The sequence below is a fragment of the Strongylocentrotus purpuratus genome, unplaced genomic scaffold, assembly GCF_000002235.5.
Source record: "Strongylocentrotus purpuratus isolate Spur 01 unplaced genomic scaffold, Spur_5.0 spur5_scaffold_19, whole genome shotgun sequence".
NCBI lineage: Eukaryota > Metazoa > Echinodermata > Echinoidea > Camarodonta > Strongylocentrotidae > Strongylocentrotus > Strongylocentrotus purpuratus.
The window spans coordinates 14,766,003-14,793,864 of NW_022145604.1; the positions used below are offsets into that span (position 1 = coordinate 14,766,003).

Below are 27,862 nucleotides of genomic sequence, written 5' to 3' on the forward strand. Positions count from 1 at the left end.
TGAGCGTCCCGTGATTAACCCGCTGACTACTGAATCAATTTATTGCCATAGGCTTAATACAAAGGCCACCTGGTTCCAGTAGGCAGTGGGTTAAAGCCCCACTGCACTAGTTTGGCCAGGAGGGATTATACCTCCCTGCAAGGTCACTGACAGGTGGTTATCTCATCAAATCAGCTCTCAATTAACATAAGAAAGAGGGGATCATGGGCGACCAATGGTCACCGATTAGGCATTGTTTTCTATAAAGAGGGCGCAAGTAGCTATAAGTAATGCAGTGGGGTTTTAAGATAGCCCACTTAACAGAGATATTATCTTGGCTTCCTTGGTGAAGATTACTCGCCCTTCTTCTTCTTGGCTTTGAGAGTGGATAGATCACCCATCAGGTTGCGGTTTAGGATCTTGGTGCCGCACATCAACCCGGCGTAGAGGGCGCCTGCAAAGCCACAAGTCATGATGTCCTGACCTGTATGGGGAAAAAAAGGCAGATAAGTGTTTAATTTATTTATTTACCAATCGTGGGATGGAACACCCTTATCATCATGAGTGCTGTTTTTCATAGGTGTCCACAATTCTCACCATACTCTATTAAATGAAAAAGGTATTGTGACTGTATTAAGCTCTGGCAGTGATACAGACATATACATTTTTACAAATGTGCAAAATAATTAATATTTTAAAATATATACCCTAAAAAGTGGTTGTCTCTGTAGAGAACCTCCTGGACTTATCTAAATTATATCCATTTCCATTAACTCTTGTATGACAGAGATATACATGTATATGTATGATGGTGAACTGAGGGTTTAGAAGTGGTCCAAGTTTTGAAAAAAATAGTCTCTACTGGAGCCCAGGCCTATAGATTTAGACCCTTTTCTCACACCTAAAATAGGGATTGGTGATGGTGGTTTCAGAAAAGAGAGCAGCCGTGTTTGAACAAAGAACAGAACTCTTTCTTTAATGTAGACCAAAACCCAATCCAATAGGCATGGTCCCAATGCTCTCCCTGTTCCAAGTTTTACCTGCAAAATCAAGATTTGGATGGGGGACGGGTCTGAGGGTTTTAAAGTAGTCCAGGGGGTGTTTCAAAAAGATCCTAAGTCGAACTAAACTCTATGTTGGACTTAACAATTATGGAAAGCTGTTAGCATCTTTGAAAATATTTTGTATCAAGGAGATTTCATGTTGTTGATGTGGAATTTATGAAAATTCTAAAATACTTGAATTTTTGCTTTTGAATATATTTTATTTAAAGGCTACAGATGGCTCTCCATAATGTTGAAGTCCAACTTAGAGTTAAATTCAACTTAGGATCTTTGTGAAAGATCCCCCAGGTCTCACAAGAAAGTCCCCTTAAAGGCTACAGCCTAGACCTTGTCCTCATTCATATGTGCAAGATATAGGATGGGAATGGAGGTCTCAGGCCTAAGGTTGGTTCAGGTCTAGATACAAAGAAGGCAAAATAGGTATTTATTCTTTAAAGCCTGTCTGTACAAGTTTGGCCAGGGGGATTAGACCTCCCTGCAAGGTCATTGACAGGTGGTTATTTCATTAAATCAGCTCTCAATTAACATAGGAAAAAGAGGATCATTGGGGACCAACAGGCACTGATTAGGTATTGTTTGCTATATAGAGGGCGCAAGTAGCTGTAAGTAGTGCAGTGGGGCTTTAAAGGGATCTGGTAACTTTGTCTCAGATTCTGGATTTAGCTCATGATACAATGATAATTATAAACCTTTAGGTCAGTCAGGAACCCCATGACTTTTACACACCGATCGCCTGTCTGATTATCAAGATATTTATGATTGGAATTACATATTTTGAAAACCGTTCGCCTGACGGTTTTCATAACACTACAGTCTATTGGGGAAAACGAGTATGGTAAAACCGGTCACTCAAAGATTTTTACTTTTTTGAGGCACTTCTTGATCATTTTGAAGCACATTTTTTTTAGGGCTTCAATATTACACCATATCACAGACACTGATAAAACGTAGGGCCGTGTATCTCAGACTTAACATTGTTAAACGATCCCTTTAAGACCAAGAATACCTAAGTTCCGTTCTTACCTGTAAGATAAAGGTTGGGAATAGGAGTCTCGGGCCTAAGATTAGTCCAGGTCTCTGCGGTGAACCTTTCCTTGTTGTGGTCCAGTCCATACATCTCACCAGCAGGGGCACCAAGGTAGTACCTGTTGCTCAAAGGAGAACCAGCTTCAAAGTAATCAACCTAGTATGCAAAGAAAACAAAAATAACTTCATTCATTACAATTTAAGTTCTGACATGTGGTATTTAGACAGAAAATGAAACACAATTTGTTTTCATAAAAGCCCCTCTATAATGTTGTGAGCCACAAATATTTGATGGCAAAATTTCATTTAAATGACTATGACTATGAACAGGACTAGCAGCACAACTTATTTAGCGGTATTGTTCCAACACCTACACCTATACGTAACATGGTGGCAGCTGTGGGATGTATAGTAATTGTGATTTACTAGTGTCATCCAACATCTTTACATAACATGGTGGCAGCAATGGGATGTATAGTAATTGTGATTTACTAGTGTCATCCAACATCTTTACATAACATGGTGGCAGCAGTGGGATGTATAGTAATTGTGATTTAATAGTGTCATCCAACATCTTTACATGACATGGTGGCAGCGATGGGATGTATAGTAATTGTGATTTACTAGTGTCATCCAACATCTTTCCATAACATGGTGGCAGCGGTGGGATGTATAGTAATTGTGATTTACTAGTGTCATCCAACATCTATACATGACATGGTGGCAGCGGTGGGATGTATAGTAATTGTTATTAACTAGTGTCATCCAACATCTATACAAAACATAGTGGCAGCGGTGGGATGTATTGTAATTGTTATTAACTAGTGTCATCCAACATCTATACATAACATGGTGGCACGGTGGGATGTATTGTAATTGTGATTAACTAGTGTCATCCAACATCTATACATGACATGGTGGCAGCGGTGGGATGTATTGTAATTGTTATTAACTAGTGTCATCCAACATCTATACAAAACATGGTGGCAGCGGTGGGATGTATTGTAATTGTTATTAACTAGTGTCATCCAACATCTATACAAAACATAGTGGCAGGGCTGGACTTGTATGCAATCTTGAAAGAGGGCTCTTCCCATATACTTGAATGAAAAGCGTGCTTTTTCCATATGATAGTACATGCATAAGTGACATCAAATAAGAACACTGACCTTATCCTCCAACTGTGGGAAGAGCTCCAGGACACGTTCCCACATCTTATCAGCGATCCCCTTCTTGATAGCATCGTACTCATCACCTCTATGATGCATCCTGGTCTTCTCCCATTCCTCAAACCACTCCCAGTTTGCTAAGGTCACCAGGGTGCAGGCAGACTTTCCTGTGAGGGCATTCAAGAAATATGAATAATTTGTTTAACAAGGAATTTGCACCATACTAGCAGTATTGCCATTTAGTGGTGTCCTATAATACCATAGAACTGCATGGACATTACCGGTAGACAAACTGGGAATTAGACTAAATATTTATTAAGCTAATTGGAGATTAGACTATATGGAAATTAGACCAAATGACTATTAATCTAAATGGTCATTAGACCAAATGATAATGAAACTAAAAGATTGTGTGGATAGTAGACAGGCTGGTTGTAGACCAAACGGAAATTCACCACTGGAATCCAGGGACCCATTTCACAAAGCCTTTTTTCAATGACAAATGACAAAAACCAGGGACAAATCTGCTGACAACCAATCAGAAGCCAGGATTTCAGTAGCTTATAACAAAAACTGTCATTTGTCACCGATGACAAGTTTTGTGAAACACCCCCTGTCCTGCAAGGGTAACCTACTCACCTGGGTATCTCTCATCCCAAGTGGAGTCCTTGGCCGACGGGAAGCTGATGAAGAGGAGCGGGACCTTGGACTTGGCAGCCTCTTCCGCCGACAGATTAGCGTAAGCCTTGGTGATGCCGTTCAGGTCGTTGTTGATGAATGACCAGTACTGTCTTGCAGGGAGGTTCAGGTCCTTGGTTGAACCCTTCAGACCCACAAAGACAGAGAAGCCGGCCAATGCGGTGCGGGTTCCCTTGAATTTGTCCATCAGATCTGAAGAGATGGATAGGGATTGATGCTTTAAACGTGACGATCAACAAAATTTGTTTGATGGCGATGAAATTTTGTTACCTGACTGTTAAGAAAGCATGTATATGCTTGTAAATTCAATTCAATTCAATTCAATTCAATTCTTATTTATTTCATTCTCGATTAAAAATTACATTGATTACAAAAGATACAAAATAATTCAAGAACAAATTTAGAAAATGAAACAGGGAACTACATAAATAAAGCCCTTAGGCCTTGTACAAGCGTAGTTCCCACAGCATTCATAGCAGAATGTCAAGCAAAGATAACAAACAAGAAAACAAAAGAAAACAAAATGTTAACAACCAGTGATTGTTTGGCACTGTGTGTTTGGGACACAATAATGCTAGTATTCGTTGTTGCAAATATCAACTTTACATATTATTTCCGTAAAGAGATGTCACGATTCTGAATATAAAAATTGAAATATAAAAATGTAAAAGGTAAGGCTACTTGCTATAAGCCTAGTGATTGCACTCATAAGAGATTTGGCACATATGGAATTTTCAAAATTAACTTTCATATGGGTCTTAGGATAAAATCATATTTCCTTCATATTAAATTGTTTATTATCTCACTGTCTTATATATTTTGTTCATGCTTAATGTCTTCTAATGTAATACAAATGATTGCTTTCCTTTGGTTATTAGTCCCTGTTGATTAAATAAAGATTATGAGAAAATCATCCTGAAAGCCAATATTCTTTTACAGTTTCAAGATACATTTTCTGTGGTGATTTTATATCACAAGAGAGTATGAAGCTTGCAATACTTCACAATGTTCCTTTTTTTTTTTAAATTGACGCACAACTCGGTCATTGTAGATCTTTAAGCTGGTTATCGTCTAATTAATGTTGCCAAGAGAGAGAGAGAGAGAGAGAGAGAGAGAGAGAGAGACAAAGAGATGAAGCAAACTTACCATGTTTCTTAACGATCTCTAGAGGGAGCAATTTCTGGTACGTGTTCACTAATCCAGCATCTGAGATGATGAGAGGAGCATGGATGTCAACATCTCCTGTTGTCCTGGCAACGCGAACACCTACACGCCCAGAAAAATAATGTCAATGAGGATCTCAAGACGGGGGCCCTTACCAGGACCCTATCCCCAGCCTTCTCGATGTTGAGTACGATGTTAAGTAGGGCCTCAGTTTAAGACTGCATGCATTCTTCCATGTTTTCATTCATTCATTCATTCATTCACTCACTCACTCACTCACTCACTCACTCACTCATTCATTTATTCACTCATTCATTCATTCGCTCATTCATTCACTCACTCACTCACTTACTCTCACTCACTCATTCATTTATTCACTCATTCATTCATTCACTCACTCACTCACTCACTCATTCATTTATTCACTCATTCATTCATTCACTCACTCACTCACTCACTCTCACTCACTCATTCATTTATTCACTCATTCATTCATTCACTCACTCACTCACTCACTCTCACTCACTCATTCATTTATTCACTCATTCACTCACTCACTCACTCACTCACTCTCACTCACTCATTCATTTATTCACTCATTCATTCATTCACTCACTCACTCACTCACTCTCACTCACTCATTCATTTATTCACTCACTCATTCATTCATTCACTCATTCATTCATTTATTCACTCACTCACTCATTCATTTATTCACTCATTCATTCATTCACTCATCCATTCACTCACTCACTCACTCACTCACTCACTCACTCACTACATTCACTACATTCACTCATTCATTTAATGGTCATGCCCAATTTCAACTCACCGCATGCTGCACCCTCTCTGTCGATGAGGATCTCCGAGACGGGAGCCCTGACCAGGACCCTACCCCCAGCCTTCTCGATGACGGGTACGATGTGGTAGGCGATCTCGCTGGCCCCGCCCCTAGGGTAGAAGCCACCATAGACGTAGTGGTTCATGAGAAGGGTGTGCATCATGAGGCTAGCATCCTCAGGAAGGGTTCCTGACAGGCAAATAAATCGAGAAACACGAATTTTAAAGAGCTATTTTGACAAATAAATGAAATTACAATTCTACTGCAATGGGATCAACTCGGAAATCATAGATAGCATTATTAGAGAGTCAATGTCTGAAGGAGACCTTGGGAGTGTTTCACAAAGACTAAGATCGACATTAAACTGGAGTTAACTTTGGAGGGCCAGTCATGCCACTGGTTGCTCTCACCATTGGTCTCTAAATTATGATCTTTAGATAATATTATTAACTTCAATAATTAACTATCAAAAACAGTAAATTCTGTAGATTTGTGATTATGATTTGTATGTCCCTTATGAAACCAATGCCAGGAATGGTTAGAGGAACTAGTGGCATGAACAGCCTGCCGTAGTTAAGTCCAACTTAAAGTTCATATTAGTCTTTGTGAAACACTCCCCTGATACTGCATAACTCACCATAATCTCCAAAACAGTAAGAAAGCACTGCTTTTAGGTCGTTGTTCTCCGTCACACCGTCGAGGAAACGCTGCAGAGAGATCTGAGAATACTTGAAGTACTTGGTCATGGCACTGGCCATGCCTGTGGAGATCAACAGCTGGCAGATCCTCATTGGGAGGATCTTAAACAAGAAAGCAGTCTGCATGTGTTTTCTCTGCTCCTACATTTGGAAATGCAAGAAAAAAAAATTGTTGTTGTAGTAATGAACAGGAACGAAGAGCAAGTTTAGTTGTGAAAAGCTTCAAAAGAGCTCTAATTAACTGCAGAACAGCTCTACTAAACTATTTTTAAAAACAGCTGAAGTTCGCTCATAAAAAAACAACTATAAAATGCATAAAGAAAAGTATGAGAAGATGGCGGATTCTCATTGGAAGGATCTTAAACAAGAATGCCGTCTGCGTGTGTTTCTGCTGCTCCTACATTTGGAAATGCGAAAAAGATTTGTCAAAATAAATAAACAGGAATGGTGAGCAAATTTAGATAAGTACGAGCATATATGGCACTTTACAATAAAGAATCTTTAGTATGAAAGCTGTCTGCATGTGTTTTTGCTGCTCCCCTGTTGAGAAATGCAAATAATTATTTTCTAAATAAATAAACAGGAACAGCGAACATTTTTTCTTCTGAAAAGCTTCGAAAGAGCTCCAGTAAACTGCAGAACAGCTCTACTAAACTTAATATAGCTCTAGTTAGCTAATAAAAAAAAAACTGTGGAGAAACTAGAAAAAGCATAGAGATTAGTATGAGAACATGGCATATGTTTCCCTACATTCGGAAAGTGTTTAAAGATGCTCAAGCTTGGGTATATAGAGGGCAGCACACGGATGCCGCCATAATCTTCCAAAGGAAACTCAAATTCTTGTCTTAAAGATGTTTTTAATAGACAAGTATTCTTGTCTTACGGATAGTCTTTGCAGACAGTAGGCTTTCTATACAAGTGGTCTTTATACACAGGTATTCTTGTCATACAGATGGTTTTTGCACACAGGTATTCTTGTCTTACAGATGGTCTTTACAGACAGTGGCTTTCTATACAGGTGGTCTTTATAGACAAGTATTCTTGTCATACAGATGTTTTTTGTAGACAGGTATTCTTGTCTTACAGATAGTCTTTACAGACAGTAGGCTTTCTATACAGGTGGTCTTTATAGACAGGTATTCTTTTTATACAGGGAGTCACTGAAGCAAGTTCCACTGTACCTTCATATAATAGATGAACTTTTCGATGGCCGCCTCTTCCTCGGGAAACATCTTCATCAGAGATTCCCGAAACCATTGCTTGCTCCCAGATTGCATTGGAAATAACTTCTTGTTTTCGCCCTCGCCGATGACCACTGTGTCAAAGTTCTTGTCGATGGGGTCCCAGAGGAGTTGGCCCTCGGTCAGTTGGTCTATGTAGAGCCGTGTGATTGTGCTCTGTGCCATCTCACCGATGTAATGGATGCCTGAGAAATTGTTGGAATAATGATAATGGTAGCTTCTTATATAGCTAACATTTACATCAGGCCATGACACTCCAAGGGGGTGTTTCACAAAGATCCTAAGTTGAACTTATCTCTAAGTTGGACTTAAGAATTATGAAAAGTCGTTAGCATCTTTGAAATTATTTTGTAAAACTTATTTAAAAAGGCATCAAATGTTGATTAAAATCATTCATATTTTCTATTATCAAGGAGATTTCATGTTCTTGATGTGGAATTAATGAAAAGTCTAAAATACTTGAATTTTTGCTTTCGAATATATTTTATTTTAAGGCTACAAACGGCTCTCCATAATGGTTAAGTCCAACTTAGAGTTAAGTTCGACTTAGGATCTTTGTGAAACACCCCCTGGTGCTTCAACATTACCCCAGCCATAGTCGAGCAGCCAAATATGTAATTTTCTGGTGGATTGGGTATCCATTTACACCTGAAGGGAGGGTGGCAAATGTGGATTAATGTCTTGCCAAGGGACCTTCGTGCCGGGCTGGGATTTGAACCCTGAATCCTTGGATTGAAAGTCAGGTGAATGAACCACTATACCATGACACCGCTAAAGAATAGAGAAGGAGTCATGTGCATTAATATCCAAAATATGCAAATGTCATTTCGAAATGACATTTAAAAATAACTGCTAAAAGAAATAAACACTCATTGTACTTCGAACATCACTGTGGTTCTGTATTAAATACAAGGAACAGTTAGTCCGTAATTAAGAACATTATAATTCTCTGAAATGAATGAAATATATACGGATAAATAGCATTTGTCGTAGAGGGAACAGTGCATGGAATTGCTGTATATTGTTGTTATATCTACAAAAATTGACAAACATGTACCTACCCACATCAAACTCATAGCCCTTCTCCACAAAGGTATGACAGCATCCTCCGGCCTGGTCATGTTGTTCTAGGACCAGGACCTTCTTGCCCACCTTGGCCAAGATCGCTGCGATTGCCAGACCTCCGATACCACTCCCGACCACAATGGCATCCAGATCTTTGGGCACCTTCTGTGGGGTGAAACCTGTGTGTTTCAAGAGATAATAACAATAATGGTTATTTTTATATCTATTTAAAGCCCCACTGCACTACTTATAACTTCTTGCACCCTCTACATGTATATAGCAAACAATGCCTAATCGGTGCCTGTTGGTCCCCAATGATCCTCTCTTTCTTATGTTAATTGAGAGCTGATTTGATGAGATAACCACCTGTCAGTGACCTTGCAGGGAGGTCTAATCCCCCCTGGCCAAAGTAGTGCAGACGGGCTTTAAGGATTACAAGTGGTACAATAAATCAGTGTACTTAATATCTTTCGCGCAGTACCCGGATGACTGATCAATATTAATTTTTGTATTGCTCAGTCAACCAGGAACTTCAACTATCAATATCGATATCACACAAAAAACAAAGAGGTAAGTCAAATTTTGTTATTTTGCTAGTCAGCCTCATATAGATAATCATAATAATGTTGTATGGTGTTGTTTTCTTGTGATACAAGAATATACTGCTCGAGCTATGGCAATATTGGACTTGTTGAGCAATATATTTTTGTATCACACTCAAAGCCATCCAATATTATATAAATATTTATACAGTGCATTATATGAATATTTGCACTTTACAGTCACGCAGTATTAGTCCTGCACACTGACCACTGGGTTTCAAGCCCATGTACATGTAACATCTACACTGCAGTAACCCCCCATCACGATGGCGTCCAGATCTGTGGACACCTTCTGTGGGGTGAAACCTGTGTGTCTTAAGAGATAATAATGATAATATTTATACAGTGCATTATTTGAATACTTCAGTGCATATTACAGTCACACAGTAAGTAATGCACACTAACCACAGGTTTTCAAGCAAATGTACCTGTATGTGTGCAACATCAACACTGCAATAACCCCCCCCCCCCCCCCCCATGATGGCATCCAGATCTCAGACTTGTGGCACCTCCTGAGGGTGACCATGCTGACCTGACATTTTCACCTGCAGCAATCTCTCCAGGTCTATTTTGCCCTCTAAAAAAATGCATAGGGTTTTAATATTATTATTGGTAATGTTGTTTTTGTTGAAAGAACCCTAGTCCTTCATGATCAGCCAACTGGAAAGTTCTGAAAATTTTAGTACATACATGTACATGTAGCAAATAAAATAGATGTTTAAAAGATGTGTAAAATTTACATTTGAGCGATTACAATTTTTAATATTTATAACTTTTCTATCTTATACCAGATCAAACCTTCATTGTGCTTCCATATATGTTTTCTGGTTTTTCTCTTTTAAACCAACTTAATATCAGGGTGGACTTTTAAATCTTATAGTTAGTTAATTTCTTTCTTTCCTATCTTTTTTTCTTCTTCTTTTCCAGATAATGGCAAACCGGCAATGGACAAGGTACTTCAAAATTCCTGTATACAGAAAGTCAATAAAAAGAAAAGATTAGATTTGAGCGATTACAATTTTTAATATTTATAACTTTTCTATCTTATACCAGATCAAACCTTCATTGTGCTTCCGTATATGTTTTCTGGTTTTTCTCTTTTAAACCAACTTAATATCAGGGTGGACTTTAAATCATATAGTTAGCTAATTTCTTTCTTTCCTATCTTTTTTTCTTCTTCTTTTCCAGATAATGGCAAACCAGCAATGGACAAGGTACTTCAAAATACCTGTATACAGAAAGTCAATAAAAAGAAAAGATTAGATTTGCTTGACTGGGCTGGCTCACTAGTCACTATAACAAAGAACAAAGTTCTAAAATGTACTTATTCAGCAGAAAAAATACAGTGGCAAAAGAGGAAAAAGAACAGCATTAACTGGTCAGATAACTTTCCCTTATTGTAAATTACCTAAATATAATTGTAAGTGTGCTTGGCTACTATGTCAAAAGCCGAAATCCCATGCTATTCTATTGTTACACTGGCTTCCAGTTACTATACAAACATGTACAAGAATACAATACAGGATACTTTTTCAAACTTGGACATTTTTGTCTACCACACTTCTCTATACATCTGCTCACTCTTTCAGCGACAGAGATTTACATTCAGTTCGATCTACTCTGTACATCAGCTCCTTCGTATCTCAGTCCCAAATCTTGAAAAGAGGCTGGCTTTGAATCTTGTTACAGGTACATGTAATGCATTGCCCTCATGCCTATGAAACAAACTCCCTGCATTTCTGAGAAATAGTACTTCACTTCACTTCTTCCCAAAACGTTTGGAAATTAAAAAAAATTACTCCTACAATTCTTAACTAGTCCTTAGATTAAGGTACATCATTCTGTATCCTCTGGAAATATAGCACGTTAAAATAAAATGACATTTTCCAAATGGACACCACTGCTTGGAACCATCTTTTCTTCTTGATTTCTTTCACCAGACCGATACTTTACCACAATTAAAAAAAAAAATTGTATGCTCACACATGCATGGTGCTTGTGATGCAGTCATGTAAATGTAAATTTATATCTAGGCTTCTTGTTGCTGATCATTGATCCTCACAACTCTTATAAGCCCATCTACATCCCCTCTCACGTATCACTGTATAGATTAAAACCTCTCATTGGATCAAAGTCCGTACAAGTTTATATTACAGCTTTAAGTGCCTCTGATTATCTGATTGATGTTCGTCTGTAAAACCTAAACACACACACACACTTCCTACCTTTGATTTGACTTTCCAGAGTCATTCACCTACCATGTATTTATCATCGGTAGACTACATTATTTCATTATCATACAGACGTCATAGAAGCGACATGCTACAGGTCTATAAGATAATGCATGGAATCAACGACCTCCAGTCAACTAATTTCTTTCATCGTACCACTGTCACAGTAACAAGGGGTCACCAGTTCAAACAAAAAACCAGTTTACAAAAGAAACATGTAAAATCTAAGTTGAGGCAGAGCTCTTTTTCACAGAGAGTAGTAAATGAATGGAATGGTCTCCCATCATATGTAGCAGAAAGTCTCTAAAGAGAGGAGCAGACCCTACCTAATGCTAAATCAGAGGCTTACGAACAAAAGACACAGAATTTTGGGTCTAGATCTACGTCTTCATGGTCTTGATGATGTCAGTTGATGACTTAAATGATGTCTTAGTTTTGTGGTGGAATGTTTCAAAGTTGCTCCCAAATTTACAATTCAAGACACAAGATAACCTGACTTAAAACTGAAATACTACTGACACTAAGAAAGACGAAATCCACAAACAAACGGCCAGATAAGCGAGATAAGCAACGACCTAAATTTACCTTGCTTGATAACTTTGTCCCGAGCGGAGCTGTCGGCAACCATCGGGGCTGGAGGCCGGGCACAGTCCTCAGCAAAAGGGTTTGGACCGGGTTTCAATTTTGACACAAGTCCTACCACAAAAATGGCCAATAGAGCTCCAAAGAGGCAAAATGCCAAAAGGATTGGATTGGCAAAAGCCCATGTTACAAGCTGGCTACTGATCGACATTGTGGATCGTTTTTAAAGGTTCAAATCCCTCCGTTTCTTCGTGTGACCAAGTCACCGGATTGTGCATGTAAACGGTACGAGAAGGCAAAAGGACAATGCTAATACTACGTGCAGGGCCTAGGCTAGGGAGATCATGCAAACGCATCGCATAACGAAAACGCTGAACTAGGCGCTCTACACAGACTCGGTACTATTATAACTTCGAAATAATGGCTAAACTACTATTTTTTCAGGTTTAATTCCGAAATCAATATATATGTTTATTTCAAATTAAAAATGTGAATAAATCAAAACATTTAATTTTGCTTCGTTTTTAATCCTATTTATGAATTTTGGAAGGAAACCAGTCTATAAGTCGTAAGAGAATATTGACAAGACTAGCAAGTGAACTCTGCTCGTACAAACAGGAAGAAATTACGCAATACTGTAGTGTGTGTTTTCAGACATTTTTTGGGGAAAAGCTAACTATACCTACTTGTAAATTATTAATAAGTACGAGAATGCTAATCTGAAGCAAAAGTTGCTCTAAAAAAATATATACGTTTATAGAATGACAAAATGTGATATAAACAATGGTTTTTACCTTAGTATTTTGAACAAAATTAATTATTATAACAGAATTTTAAAACTGGGGACTACTTTTTAGAACAAATCAAATCCAGGCCAGTTGGAACCAAATCTTGTAGTTCAAAGTACGAATTGACGAGATCGTTCATTTTGATTGATGAGAATATAGTAGTTAAAGAGAAAATGATACTTTGTCCACATGTGAGGAATATTTTGCGATATATCCTCCCCCCCCCCCCCCCCCCCCCCCCCCCTTGTTACCTCTGGCCTATGGGTGGCAGGTTCAGCTGCCGAAATTGACGGTCTCTTGCCCTTTTTCCCGTTTCAGGAGGTCATTAGACCGACAGTCGATCAACGAGACCGTCAACTCGAGAAACCGTTATTTCCTTCACCTTCACGACTTTATTTCGCCAGGTATATAACCTGTATAATTAGGTAAATGTATTTCTTTTTCTATTTCATTTCTCATTCTATCGCTTAATTTAAGCGTAGATACTTTCGATTCTTCCAGCCAGTATGCTTGTCTATCTTCTTTTTGTCCTTTCTCTCTCCCTCTTTCTGTGTTCATCCGTTTCTCTATAGTGTTTTGGGTAATTTTCCCTTTTTCATCTTATATCCCCAGACTACCGGCTAGCCCATCATCACTTTTTCTAATAAATTTAAATGCTCTCAATAAAAGTGACCCAAACTTCAACTTTTCTGAAATAACGGGCACTATATAGGTCACTCAACATCAAAATATATAGAAGAATCAAGTTTGAAAAAGAAAACCAAAATACAGCGCAGCATGAATTATGGGCAACATGGCAAAAAGTGACGAATGCACATAACACTCTGAAAGTTCTAATAACAGCTGGCTATTTTCGTAATGCAATCAAGTTTAATACATAAGTCGTTTTTAAGGGCCTGGTTAAAAACTTATTTTATTCACCTGTTAGTTGCTACGAATGTATTTCGATAGTCATAATGCAAATTGCATAGATTAGCTGTTGCTAGGTAGGACAATTAATATGGATTGCCCTACTTATATAACAACACGTAATATATTGAATTCGCATTCTGACTATTGAAATGCAATTATTCCTAACAGGTGAATGAAATAATTTGTATATAACGATCGAGGCACCTAACATAGGTTATGCATGCAATTAAATTACATTACGAAAACGGCCTATTGGTCAACCCAATATTCCCAGGCAAGTATATGTCTTTCGAGGGAGAAAAAAACATTAAAGGTAAAGACCAGTTATGGTCATGCGATTGCATTGTGAAAGAAACGTTGTGGAATCGATCAGAAAAGGTTGATCATCTAGCATCTAGCATCTGCAAGGTTCTGGAATCATCAAAATGATAAGAAATTTGGCCCATTCTTCGTAAAGTTACAAGCACTATACACAAAAACATGTATATGGGACTACCCTATATCTCTCACAGTCCATGAGAGAAACAAATTTAACAAATTATGAATTAGTAGGCGGTTTCCCGGCAAATTTTTTTATCATCATGCATTAGTCAAAACATATTCTTTCACATGATTGGTAATGAGAGCTTCCATTTCATTTTTTGAAATTGGGGCATTTCCAATACTGGTCTTTACCTTTAACATGCTATCGACTCAAACATTCATGCTTTTAATAATAATTGGTCTCTGCATTTATCTTGATTCTTTGACTTACCTCCATACTTTTAAGTTTTCAACTATATATATATATATATATATATATATATATATATGCATTTTTATGTGTGTGTGTTTCAGTTGTTACTATTTATGTAAATCAATTATATGATATATTATTATTGTTATTTTATTTATTTTATTTTTTTTTACCTGTTTTTAAATAATTTTATTTATTTATTTATTTATTTTTTATTTATTTATTTTTTTTATTTTTTTTATTTTTATTAGTTTTTTTTATTATTTTATTTTTATTTATTTATTTATTTATTTATTTATTTATTTTATTTTATTTTTTTTTTTTTTTGGGGGGGGTTATTTGATTTATTAATAAATGCAGAAACATCTGCTTTAAAAAAATTCTCCATCACCTGCAATCACATTTGGAAATTAACTTGACCTAAAAAGATCACAACAGAATACCTCAATAACTTCTTGAGATCGGGGGTTAAATTTGGATTTCCTTTGTGTAGATTCACTATTCCGCGATGCTATTGTGTAATTATTATACACAGATGCCAACAAATAATTATGAAACGATGTTGATTGTCAAATATGGAAATAAATATTTGAATAGCCCTAGCGGCCCAAAGGATTCAAGCACGTTTTGTTTGATCAAGGAGTCCTTGGTTTGATATTCAGGTCAGAGTATGCGTTTCAACAACACACCAATTCTATGATTGGAATTTAATTGAAGTATGATGACGTTTATGAATGATGAAGATAGCTGGGGCTGGTACTACACTAGAAAATCCGCCTGACTTTTCAGTTTTATGCTATTTTGTTTTCCGTTATATGCAACTGTCATCTTAAGCGACTTTTCTATAAATGTTGTTTATCGCTTCCGTACTATCATTTGATAATTGTAAAAATTGCATAATTAAAATTTATATCAATATCATTTTCCTTTTTTTTTTAAACCGAAGTCGAAACCATGAAGTAAAATGGTTTGAATTGAAAATTAGACATGAAATATTTGTTAACATTCTTTTCAAGCTCTTTCCAAAGCAAATAAGCTTCTTTACAAAGAAAAGACACAAATGCATATACAGTCGCCTGGATAATTTACGGTAGCATCATGATATTCATTATGTACATAATTTTTAAAACAAATCTTTATGTATCGCAACATCCATTGAAATATTGCTAAGTGCACTCAACATAGACCTATTAAGATTATAAAAAAGGATAAACAAGAGAACAACAAAACAAAAAAAATTAAAACTCGGTTATTGAAGAGGTGTGTCTTTAGCAGAGACGGCGATGTCTTTTCATAACCGGGGGGGGGGGGGGGCGAAATGCGAGGGAAAATCTGTACTCGATTGGTAACACGATGATGCCAAAGGAATAAAGATTTTCTACAATATTTACTCGTACATTTTGAAGAATATTATGTGAGTGAGCGTAGCGACCGAGCGAGAAGATTTTTGTATTTGTATTAGTCTTAACGCTGCACTCTTGGGCCCTCCAGTTGTGCAAAATGTCCGTGTCCCCCGTCCCCTCCCTGGATCGCCGCCCATGGTCTTTGCTTAATAAGGTTAAGAAAACTGGGGGTAAGGACTTAAAACTGGAGGGCGTTCCATATAATAATATTTTGGTGGCCGTATAATGAAGGAAACTATGCTACATCATGTATCACGATTTCGAGCTGACGTGGTATACTATTGGAAGAGTGTATAATATAGGATCATTTGATATTCTGATATTGTTGGTGGACTCATCACTACCACCAGCATCATCATTATCATTATCGTCGTCATCATCATCATCATCATCATCGTCATCATTATCATCCTCATCACTATATTATCAACATTATCATCATCATTTCTATTACATCAGTATCACAATCATCATAATCGTCTTCATCACCAACATCATCATCTTTTTCACCACCATCATCATCACAATCATCATCATCATCATCATCATCACCATCAGCGGCAACCACATCATCATCAATGTTCAACATGGCCGCTTCCTTCATCAACATTATTAACACCAAAGTCATCCCCATACGATTGTTTGATCACGAAAGCTATAATATAGGGCCGGATATAGGGATACCGGGGGTGCCTGCATTCCCCATCGAAAACCAGTCGTTGCTGGGGTGCTCAGTTGGTATGGATGTGCTAATTTTTGTGTGAAAAGGCACCCCCAAGTGATGTGAGGGTATTTTCTTTAGGGCAACCCCTCAGGCGGTTAGTGGTTATGTAGGAAATGTAAAAAGACAAAAATCACACTGTAAATAATGCTGATGCGATTGAGGTACAAGCGAACTTTATTAAAGTCAGTATTACGTTAACGATCAGAACTGTCAAGCAATTCTGATACAGACAAAACATAAATGACTTTGATTTGATAATGCCAGACGATGGCGTCATAATTCATTGCACTTTATTAAGATTGGTTTTATGTTAATGTCTTAAAGTTATAAGAACGGCATTTATTTCACTGTCAGGGTCATTTCATCCAATTAGTGATTAGTTGGTAGAAAGTCCGCTTGAGCTTAGCACGGTGGTTAGGACCTGAGAGGGAAAAAAAAGAACACAAGGATAGATTTAAGTGAATGTGAAGAGAGAATGGTTGTCATCTCAACAACATCAACATCAACAACACACATCCATACGCACACACACACACACCCATCGCCCCCAACACACACCGCCCCCCCCCCCCCCCCCACACACACACACACCGTCACATACACAATGGGTTTTTTGCTGTTAGAAATCATCTTTTGGTGCTAGGATGTTCCACCCCAAGACAGGAAAAAATAAATGACTAAAAAGTAAGAAAAGATATTCAGTCTTGTATAAACCACTCTATATTTCCTATTGTTATATTGTAATATACCTACTTTCTCTTTAATATTCTGATACTGTTCAACCCTTTCGGAGCTAGCATTTAACATATCCTTTCTTATTCAAACTTATTCCTTTATCAACGACTAATAAAATTGACATGTACCGTATAGAGCTTTGTGAGAGGGCGTCCCACAGCGCTGTCAATTTGTGTTTGATTGATTATTTTTAATCGTACTTTCTTCAACAAACAGACAAGACTCGGAATCAATTATATTTGACCTTTTTGTATTGCCTGTGAAAATCATATTCGGATTGCATAATAGTTGTAAAGGTCATGGGTCATGCATTTAGAGGTAATGGACAGGGCTTTTGAAATTGCCAAAGTTTGATTTCTCCAAATACTTTGAGATCATGTTTAAAGGTAATCAATAATTATTGTAGACCCCTAAAGGCACCTGTCACCTGATCATTGAACAACTAAAGGATGTGATAAACATTATACATGGGGAGTGTTTCACAAAGTTGGATTTAACTATGACAGGCCATTCATGCCACTGTTTGCTCTCACCATTTACTGTCAATGGTCTCTCAATGGACGTACAAAATCATGGTCACACATCTAGTGAATTCAGCTTTTTTGATAGTTCATTATTGAAGGAAAAAATATTTTCTAAAGATCATAATTATTGAGAGACCAATGGTTAGAGCAACCAGTGGCATAAATGGCCTGTATTATTTAAGTCCAACTTAAACTCGATCTTAGTCTTTGTGAAACACTCCCCTGTATTGGCGACAATTTTTTGGGGTCCCCTTTCTTTTCAGAATCCAGAGTCTACCCCCTGCCTGTACTCACCTGTGCAGACTAGACATAGAGCAACTTGTTGGGAGAGTTCCAGCCTGGATTTCCTACGACACCCGAGGTAGCCTCATTGACCAGAGCGGCCGCTGCCCTTTCACCATCGTTCCCATTTAGTATGCCATAGATAGCAAGGGCACCTGAAAACAGAATGGGGAACTATTTGAATTAAAGCCTATCTGCACTACTTGACCAGGAGGGATTAGACCTCCCTGCCTGGTCACTGACAGGTGGTTATCTCATCAAATCAGCTCTTTATTAACATAAGAAAAAGGGGACCATGGGGAACAATGGTCATCGATTAGGCATTGTTTGCTTTATATAGAGGGCACAATATTACGTTTCTAAGCACTTTACATTGTAATTATTAAATTATCACTAGATTCAATTGCTAATCCACACACAATAATGCACACGTTCCTTTCCCTTTTGATTATTCTGGCCAGGCGCCATTTTACGAGCGCACACAATTATCATGCGAATCCAACCACATCAATGTTCGCATCCTACTGGGTATAGGCCTACCCATTTAGATCCTGGGTGGAGAGTGCCAAATGCAGATTAATGTCTGTCTTGCCAAAGGACAATATTGAGTCTCATGGGACTCATGCAAATCATGTGATCTACAGAGACATGTAAATCAAAAGATAGGTATAGTGGAGATTGAAACAGATAAATCGGCCAGATTCTGGACTACTTGAGGGCGTAATACCGTAATGCTTAGTCCGCGGTATTACCTGCAACATGAGGGCAAGCCATGGACGTTCCGCTGATGGTATTGGTGGCTGTGTTGGAGGTGTACCATGCGGATGTGATGGAACTACCTGGAGCAAAGACATCCACGCAATTTCCATAGTTGGAGAAAGAAGAACGAGCGTCTGTGCTCGTGGTTGACCCAACCGTCACAGCCTGTGATGAGCAAATCACAAATTTAGCAGGCCGTATTAGGTGAAAAATTGATAACAATAATAATACTGATAATAATGTCTCGTTTACCCATGCAGGGTAGCCTGTTCTCCCTGAGGGCCCTGCAAATTGTATACACCGGCTTTCACCGAGCTAGCATGAAAAGGCGCTTAAGCATTCAAGGAATTTCTTCCTACCGGGTACCCATTTACCTCACCTGGGTGGAGTATGGCAAATGTAGATTAATGTCTTGCCAAAGGACATTAGTGCCGCGGCGGGTCTCGAACCGATAAGGCCTTTGCGTAACTTGAAAGGGGTTTCTCCGTTTCCTTTTTGTTATTGATATTTTATTCGTTCGATTTTTCTTTGATGTTTATACTTCCGATTGAATTCATTTTTTTCTTCTTCTTGAATAAGCCATTTCGTAAATACTATTTGCGCATGGGCAGATAGGGCAGATAAAGGTCATTTCTGATAAAATTGTAAAACCCATCGAGTTGAATAAGTGCTCATGGTATGTATTATGTAATCATTATTCATGTGTTGCACCTGCGGTACTTTCTATGATACAACAGGGCAAACAAAAGCTTTTCATGAAGCACATACATGACTTTGGCATTGATTAATCTAAAATACACTGTAATACACTTAAAGATCTGTGGATATTTGGGGTCATTTTATCCATTTACTAACTACGAAATGGTATATTCAATTCAATTCATTTATCATCGAACAATGTAAAAACAACAGTCATAAATACACAATTTGGCAACAGAGATAGATGAAAGGATATAAAAGCACAAGACTTGTAAAACAGAAAGTACCTGAACATATAGAAATGATAGCAAAGGGGATACAAATCAAATAATACGAACAACCGAGCTGTATTATACACGTAATACACGTATAGCTAAAAAAAACAAACAGTTATTTTCTTCACGACAAATCCTAGTTTGTAAGGAAAAGAAAGGGGGCTAAGGACGGCAAAACGGACCCAGGATCAGGTTATGTTCCTGATTAACAAGTCTGTAAATTTGACACATAACACGTATTATATTAACATTAACTAACTGGTGATGTTTTTTAATTCCTTTATTTTAATTTCCTATATATATATATATATATATATATATATATATATATATATATAGGAAATTAAATTAAAGCTACGTCTCACGTTCCTAGACCATTTTCTTCACGCCTATATAATATATATATATGTTTTGTGTGTGTCGGAGCCATTTTATAATGTTACAAATTACGATGCTGATAAGAATGTCAGGATATGGATATTTTCGTCAATACCAGTATCACACTTTTTGAAGAAAAAATGGACAACGCGCCTTTATCCCGAACTTTACAAAACATAACATAACTAGGTTCAATATTTTACGTGGTGCAAAGTTTTTAAAAATACGAGTTACACGAAATTTTAAAAAGGCCTTCTATTTACTCACTTCAGGCTCGCTTGCTGGAGAATAGTTGCAAGCATTACTGTTGTCGTTGCCAGCTGCGACGGCAGTTTGGACACCACTGTTGACTAAGTTCTTAACAGCTTCGTTTAAGGAATCGGTATAGCCACCACCAAGAGACATCGATGCAACTGCTGGCCTAGCACCACTTGCGCTAACCCAATCGACACCTAATAAGAAGGAAACACCATTTGGTTAACGAAGTTGAGCATTATATACGCTAATTTCCATGCTTTTATAAAATACAATAGGAGTCCATTAATGGGACGCTATGGTATTCTGGTCTCATAACCGGGAGGTCCCGGATTCGAAACCAAGTCAATGCGCCCTTCGGTGATCGAGGCATTAATCCTCAATACCAAGTCCCTCGGAGTGGACTTAAAGCCGTCAGTCCCCGTGGCTGTTTACTTTGATACAAGCATAAACATGCTTTCTTAGCAGTAATGTAAAACAATTATCAAAAACAATTATAAAACATTTACATGTAGGGCCTACGTAAATATTAAAGGAAGTTACGTTCAACGGCGCTGTCTGTCGTGATTCTTTCATACTGACAGAATTATAGAAAAAAAAATCAACTCGTAAACTCAAGTTTACGAATTACAAGTGCCGAACGTTACCGATAAATGACTGAAAACGTACCAGCAATGACGTCACTCCATGACCCACTACCGAAGCAATTTAGAACCTTGACGCCATAGACATTGACTCCCTTCGCCACTCCGTATTCGGTTCCTGCTACAGTACCTGAGCAGTGAGTTCCGTGTCCATTGCAATCTTCCTGTTAGGATAAATATACGCAACACAAACTCAATATGATAAAACAAAAAGATGATTACTTTTTCATAAAATTGTTGGTAGTATCAATTATTTTTTCATAAAATTGTTGGTAGTATCAATGAAACTGCATTTTAAACAATTCGTATAATTTCATAACTATCTTTAACAAGTCATTAAAAACGCCCGAAAAAAATGTGTGTATAATTGTTATATTTGTGTTCAATCTGACGTTTATTACATATTTGCTCAAAGCTCAGGAATAATACCATTTCTGAAACTACACAATAATACGTTATTCTCTGAGAGGAGCACTATACCAGGCCAGTGGAAGTCTCCAACATTATTTCACGAAAATGCATCAAGAACAACAATAATTAAATTTTGGCAAATTTAATTTCCTTTACATGATTTATGATGGCCTACTGCGACTAGAAACTTTCGCGAATTACGGCTATTTTCAGGAATTCTGCAAACAGTTATGGACGCGACAGTTTCTGTTTTACTTGTTTATTTTTCCTTTCAATTTACTATTCATTTTCATATTTAAAGAGAAGGTTGAGTTCTGGGAAGAGGTGAAAAATAATTTGTGAGCATTACTCATTCTTATTATGCAAGTGTGGAAGAACATCAGTTAAGACATGTTCCCTGAAAAGCATGGCTCTTCAAATGCCTTCATATTCTAAATATGCATGTAACATCGTAAAAATCGGGGGCCGGCTTTTTACGCCACGTGTTCGTGTAGTCCCATATACATCTTTCTGTGCAAGTGTTTGTAACTTTACCAAGACTTGGCCAAATTTCTTATCATTTTGATGATTCCAGAACCTTGCAATACACACATGCTAGATGATCAACCTTTTCTGGTCGGTTCCACACCGTTACTTTCACAATGCAATCGCATGACCAGAACTCAACTTCATCTTTAAATTCAGTCAAGCATGTCTTAGTAGGAACCTGTCTAAAAATGCTCCTTCATGTCTACATTGGCCACAGTTTATATTTCCCTTGGGCGGTCTCAGGCGCGTACGCAGGATTTTTTCAAGGGGGGGGGGGGGGGGGGGGGGGGGGGTGGTAAGAGGACACTTTTTTAAAAAAAATTGGTCTCGAAATTTTGAAATTTGACATTTTGCTCAGTTGGGGGGGGGGGGTAAGGTCACCTTTTTTAGGTCGGCCGTAGGAATAATTTTTTTTTTTTTTTTTTTTTTTAAATTTTATATATTATAAAAAAAAATTAAAAAAAAAATCAAAAAAATCAAAATCAAATGGGGGGGGGGGGGGGGGTTAACCCCCACCCCCCACCCCTGCGTACGCGCCTGGGCGTTCTTAATAGACAGGTTCGACTGTATTAATTTGTATGACTTACGCTTCTAGCCATGGCGGACCAGGCAGTGACCGCACGTCCGCCGAAGTCGTTGTGCGTTGGGTTGATACCAGTGTCGATCACGTAAACATTGTAACCTGCTCCGTTGGTACCTAATTATTAAAAGATGATATCAAAACACCAAGAATAGTTTATAACCACCCTTCTTCCTCACATAACATGACATGTAGCTAGGAAGAGGTTCGGAAGAGAATTCTTGAAACAAAGGTTGTTCTTCACAACTAGAAAGCTTGACTTATGCTTGCCCGTCATAGCACTAAGTAATGTATCTAAAATCTAAACATACCCCCAAACAAAAACAACTACGACATGAACATCAACAACAAAATTAATGGATCTGTTATTCATCTAAAATCGAAACATTTCCCAAACAAGAACAACTACGATACGAACATCAACAACAAAATAAATGAAATCCCTTCTTACCTCGTTTGGTAGAGTCGTAGGAGTCGTCTAGTGGGAGATTGGCCTGATCAATACGATCAAGACCCCATGATCCAACAGCTTGAGTGCGTACAACGCCGTCCTCTTCTACGTACTCGACAGCGGGCAGATTGAGGACCTATACCGTTTCATAATTCAATTCGATAAGGGTTTATTAAAAATAACGGTCTTGCAGCCGAACGTAAACATCAAATAAAGTTACAGGATAAATATACTCAATAATGCTTGTTTTACACCGCAGCCACATCGCCAACACGACTCTAAACCGGGCTTTATCGGAGAGTTCAGCAGCTGTCTAGGTTGTTTAACTCAGGTATTACACCTTTCGTTTACTTCACATTAAAATAAGATAGAAACTCATAAAAAGAAATAATATTCATACTCACAGCATCGAGGACCTTTTCGGATAGCTTGGCGGCGAATCCGTTGAAGACGGCATTGTAAACGTGTCCAACACGACCACCAGCGAGGCGAACGGTGGGCAGAACGGACTGGACGTCGAAGTCCGACTAAAGGAAACAATCAAGTAAACCCGATTATAAGTATTAGGCTCTGAAGATGATGACAATATCCAAGAAGATAATGAAGAAAGTGAATGCAGGATCAAACAAAACTAAATGTTCTGAACCATTAATGATAATTTGCCCAACGATTCGGAGGTGTCGTGTCATAGTGGTTCATTTACTTGACTCTCAATCTAAGGGTTGAGGGATCGAATCCCTGCCCAAAACTGATATCGTTTGACAAGAAATTAATCCACATTTACCACTCTTCACCCAAGTTTAAATGGGTGCGTGACAATGACTGGGGTTATTTATTTGTAGGGTTCTGAGAAAGAACCGCATATTGGCGCTGGTGAGGCTTCCCTGCATGGGTAAACAAAATTATTATTATAGGGCAATTTTGTTTTCTTCTTCTCATTATTATTAGTATTATTTTTATCATTATCATTATAAGTATTATTATATTTTGGGAGACTAGATCCCTATAATGGATTTTGCACACGAAACGTTATTTCGATTACAACCAATTACTACACACTAATGCTACATTACGATCGCAAAAGGAAATTTTTTTTTTTTTTAGTGGGCCACCCTGTATAATATACCGTGTGAGTCAAAAAAAAGTTTACACCTAGAAAATTGCTAATTATTTTTAAAATAATCTATGAACAGTAAATTATTATATATCTTTTGAAAGAGTGTTTTATCCCAAATCATTTGGTATCATTTTTGTGTGGTATGTGTTCACGCTTGGATGAACATGAGGTATTCATGAGTGCAAATATCGACTTGCGCCAAAGTGATGCCTACAGCATAATGTTGGGAATTAGCGGAGTGAGAGAATGAATTGAATGTATCAAATGAAATGCATTGCATAATTTATGCTTTTTGCAGAAGCAAAGTCACACACACGCGCGCACTTAATAATGTTCGTTGATATTAAATATTCGATATTTGATATGTGTGGCATGATTAGTTTTCTTAGGGATGTTATTTGGATCTGCAAAGACCGAATTAATACCCAAATCCCAATTGCTTTGTTCAAACATCACACAAGCAACTTTGGCGCAAATCGATTTTTGCACTCTCGCAAACGATGCCTCCTGTTTATCCAAGCGTGAACACATACCACACAAAAATGATACCAAATGATTTGGGATAAAACACCCTTTCATAAGATGTATAATCATTTACTGTTCATAGATGATTTTTAAAATAATTAGTAATTTTCTAAGTGTAAACTTTCTTTTTGACTCACACTGTATAGCTAAAGTTTTACCTTGATCTTCACGATGTATTGGCCGAAAATAGGTTCCGATGCCTTCAGAAGGCTAGCGGCGTTGGCCGCAGCAACGAGGAGGAGAACTAGGAAGGCACGCATGATTTCTGTTTAAAAAAAACAAAACATCAAGTATGTTGAACAATTTTCACCATGAAGTACACTGAAACCTGAGAATCTTCTTTAAGTTCTCGAGTTTGCTAGACGACATTTTCTTTGAAAGGGATTACCCCTCGATCCTTGCCATATTTACCTCTGACATTGTGACCCCCCCCCCAACAGAGGGTTCAAACTTTGAATTCTACCGACACACTCGTATACAATTACATTTATTTTTGCGAAAGAAAGAAGAAGAAAATTCGCACTCTAAAGTTTGAACATTAACTATTTTGACCACACAGGAAGAAAAAAAAGGTGCAGGGTACGTCCCGGCAGCTCCATCTTTTTCCCCCTCCCCTCTGGTTTCGCGGCCCATGAACTATGCTGCGGTGATAATGCTCCGATTAGGACTCACTTACATTGCAGAAGGATCCACTACTCGAAAGCACTGTTGATGAAATACTCTCTTGAGAGTAAATTCATATGAATACGGATTCTACTCCAAATAAAGTGACCCCTAATTTGGCCTAATAATGACTTGAAAGGAAATGGATTTCCGCTCATGTTTAATTTAAAGTAACCCTTACCCGAAATCTAAAATCAACCTAACCCTATTATAACCCTACATAATTTTGAACAGAAAACAGCCTGGAGCAATTGCAGCTAGAATAAAACCTGCTGACACCTTCGTGCATATGCCGTCTTCGTGACGTACGACTCGGCCTGCAGAGAGGCTAGCAAGATATAGGATCACCTCAATCACTCATTCAGTGAGGCGAGACATCCCTATGGACCGACAGCCCATGAGACCGACATTGTCAGTCTCATGAATCCTCAGAAAAGTTGTCAGAAATCAGAAGGCCAACGGACCGACAGGTCGGTCTCTTGGGCTGTCGACCTCGTGAGCTGTCCATATTTTGGACTATCGTTCTCGTGGGTTGTCGGTCTCTTGGGTTGTCGGTCTCTTGGGTTGTCGGTATCTTAGACGGTCAGTCTCTTGGGCTGTCGGTCTCTTGAACTGTCGGTCTTTTGAACTGTCGGCCACATGGGCTGTCAGTCTTGTGAGCTGTCGGTCTCATGGGTTGCGGGTCTCCTGGGCTCAGTGTCGGTCTCTTGTGCTGCCGGTCCGTGGGCTGTAGCAGAGCACAGATCGAGCAGAAAATGCACGAAGAGAGGTTTCTACTTACCGGTTGCTTGTCTATTTGCAGTCCGAAGATGAGATGGTTTTAGTGTGGAAGCAGCGGTGTATTTATGCCATTCAAGAAGGAACATCTGCTATCATCCCTGAGCTGAGCCATCGAGCAAAGACTTTAGTCATGACGTCTTTAAAATGTCTTATCTTGATGTTTTTCATCCAATCAACGAAATGTTTGAATATTATTTAAAAAATAAAGTAATCAGTTGGGAAGCAACCGAGTCGTTCAAAGTATATTCAAAATTCTTAACCCGGAGAATACCAGACATTTTGAAATACAGATCATATGCAACTTCTAGTATATACAGCAAAAAGTTCGAGAGTATTTTTTAACCCTTTCAGATCCGCATTTCGGCGCCACCAAGAAAAAGTTCATCGTCTGCAAGAGAGCAAACTTTTCCCACTAAAGACTTTGCAGGGAAGCACACTTTCAACTGGGTGTAATAAATAGTGATTTTGCAGTTCGATAAAAATATTGTTTGGTCGCTTTTATAGTTGCGTAATCAGATGTAGCCCCCCCCCCCCCTTAAACAAAAAGGACACTGTTAACCTTCACAAATAGGACATACGTTACATGTTAATAATTTCTGCAAAGTTCTACAGAATTTGATGTTGGCTGCAAATGAGACATAGTACCTTGAAGCACAGTGACTGACAAGGGTTTGTCATATCTCAAACATTAGTAACTCTTTATTTACGGGTCCGAATTATTTCAAACTTTCGCCATTCTGTTTCTCTCATTTTCTGTTCTCATAAAAAGTAACTTATTACAAAATTTGGATTGCCCGCCATTAACTCGAGCTATTGTCGTTTGAACCTGTGTCGTATGACCGTGCACAAACAGTTCGTGAATTTTCTACAATTTTCTCGTGGTCTGGCCGATCCCATTGCGGATATTACAGTATCAAAAGGGTTAACGCGATGGGCAATTATTAAACTCATATATTAATTTCTAAAGAGCAGTTTGAATCATATCTTCATATCTTGTTATCTTGTTATCTTGCTATAGATATTCCATGGGAGAACAGCATGACTCGTAAACACTGGAACCAATATTTTGGGATGGAGATAGTTTGTGCGAACTCTGTGCCAACTCCCCCCCCCCCCCACTCTCTCTCTCTCTCTCTCTCTCTAACTCTCCATCTTTCTCTCTCCCTTTCTGTAAGACTATGTCAACTTGGCATCACATTGCTTATAGGGTCAATAAGATGGACAGTTTATTCATATTTCATGTTCTGAAGGGCACTTTGAATCATATCTGCATATCTTGTTTTCTTGTCATAGTCCATGGGAGAACAGCATGACTTGTAAACACCAGAATCC

General features: G+C 38.1%; 2 protein-coding genes across 2 annotated transcripts; both read right to left on the reverse strand.

The window, feature by feature from the left end:
- Positions 1 to 202: 202 nt before the first annotated feature.
- LOC581285 (all-trans-retinol 13,14-reductase) lies at positions 203 to 12,676 on the reverse strand. Its single transcript, XM_030990384.1, has 10 exons — positions 12,365 to 12,676; positions 8,943 to 9,125; positions 7,822 to 8,066; positions 6,580 to 6,781; positions 5,934 to 6,131; positions 5,084 to 5,203; positions 3,878 to 4,129; positions 3,239 to 3,405; positions 2,067 to 2,226; positions 203 to 463 (listed from the first exon to the last, which is right to left on the reverse strand). Exons 1-10 carry the CDS (start codon positions 12,570 to 12,572, stop codon positions 333 to 335), a joined length of 1,866 nt encoding a protein of 621 aa, XP_030846244.1. The 5' UTR covers positions 12,573 to 12,676; the 3' UTR covers positions 203 to 332.
- A 4,393-nt stretch (positions 12,677 to 17,069) lies between these two features.
- Positions 17,070 to 26,624, reverse strand: LOC581177 (aqualysin-1). Its single transcript, XM_011673760.2, has 10 exons — positions 26,532 to 26,624; positions 25,246 to 25,352; positions 23,850 to 23,972; positions 23,446 to 23,581; positions 23,002 to 23,111; positions 21,501 to 21,639; positions 20,844 to 21,028; positions 19,218 to 19,389; positions 18,478 to 18,620; positions 17,070 to 17,345 (listed from the first exon to the last, which is right to left on the reverse strand). Exons 1-9 carry the CDS (start codon positions 26,614 to 26,616, stop codon positions 18,487 to 18,489), a joined length of 1,191 nt encoding a protein of 396 aa, XP_011672062.1. The 5' UTR covers positions 26,617 to 26,624; the 3' UTR covers positions 17,070 to 17,345; positions 18,478 to 18,486.
- Between the last annotated feature and the right edge of the window lie 1,238 nt (positions 26,625 to 27,862).

What these genes read in the sequence shown, in the direction of transcription:
- LOC581177 (XM_011673760.2), bottom strand. Translation starts at nt 26,616, where the DNA reads ATGTTCCTTCTTGAATGGCATAAATACACCGCTGCTTCCACACTAAAA. An exon ending in TGCAAATAGACAAGCAACCG is followed by an intron (nt 25,353 to 26,531) that starts GTAAGTAGAAAC and finishes TTTTTTAAACAG; the next exon opens with AAATCATGCGTGCCTTCCTA. An exon ending in ATGGAGTGACGTCATTGCTG is followed by an intron (nt 21,029 to 21,500) that starts GTACGTTTTCAG and finishes CCTTCTTATTAG; the next exon opens with GTGTCGATTGGGTTAGCGCA.
- LOC581285 (XM_030990384.1), bottom strand. Translation starts at nt 12,572, where the DNA reads ATGTCGATCAGTAGCCAGCTTGTAACATGGGCTTTTGCCAATCCAATC. An exon ending in GGGCTATGAGTTTGATGTGG is followed by an intron (nt 8,067 to 8,942) that starts GTAGGTACATGT and finishes ACAATTTCTCAG; the next exon opens with GCATCCATTACATCGGTGAG. An exon ending in TTACTGTTTTGGAGATTATG is followed by an intron (nt 6,132 to 6,579) that starts GTGAGTTATGCA and finishes TTTGCCTGTCAG; the next exon opens with GAACCCTTCCTGAGGATGCT.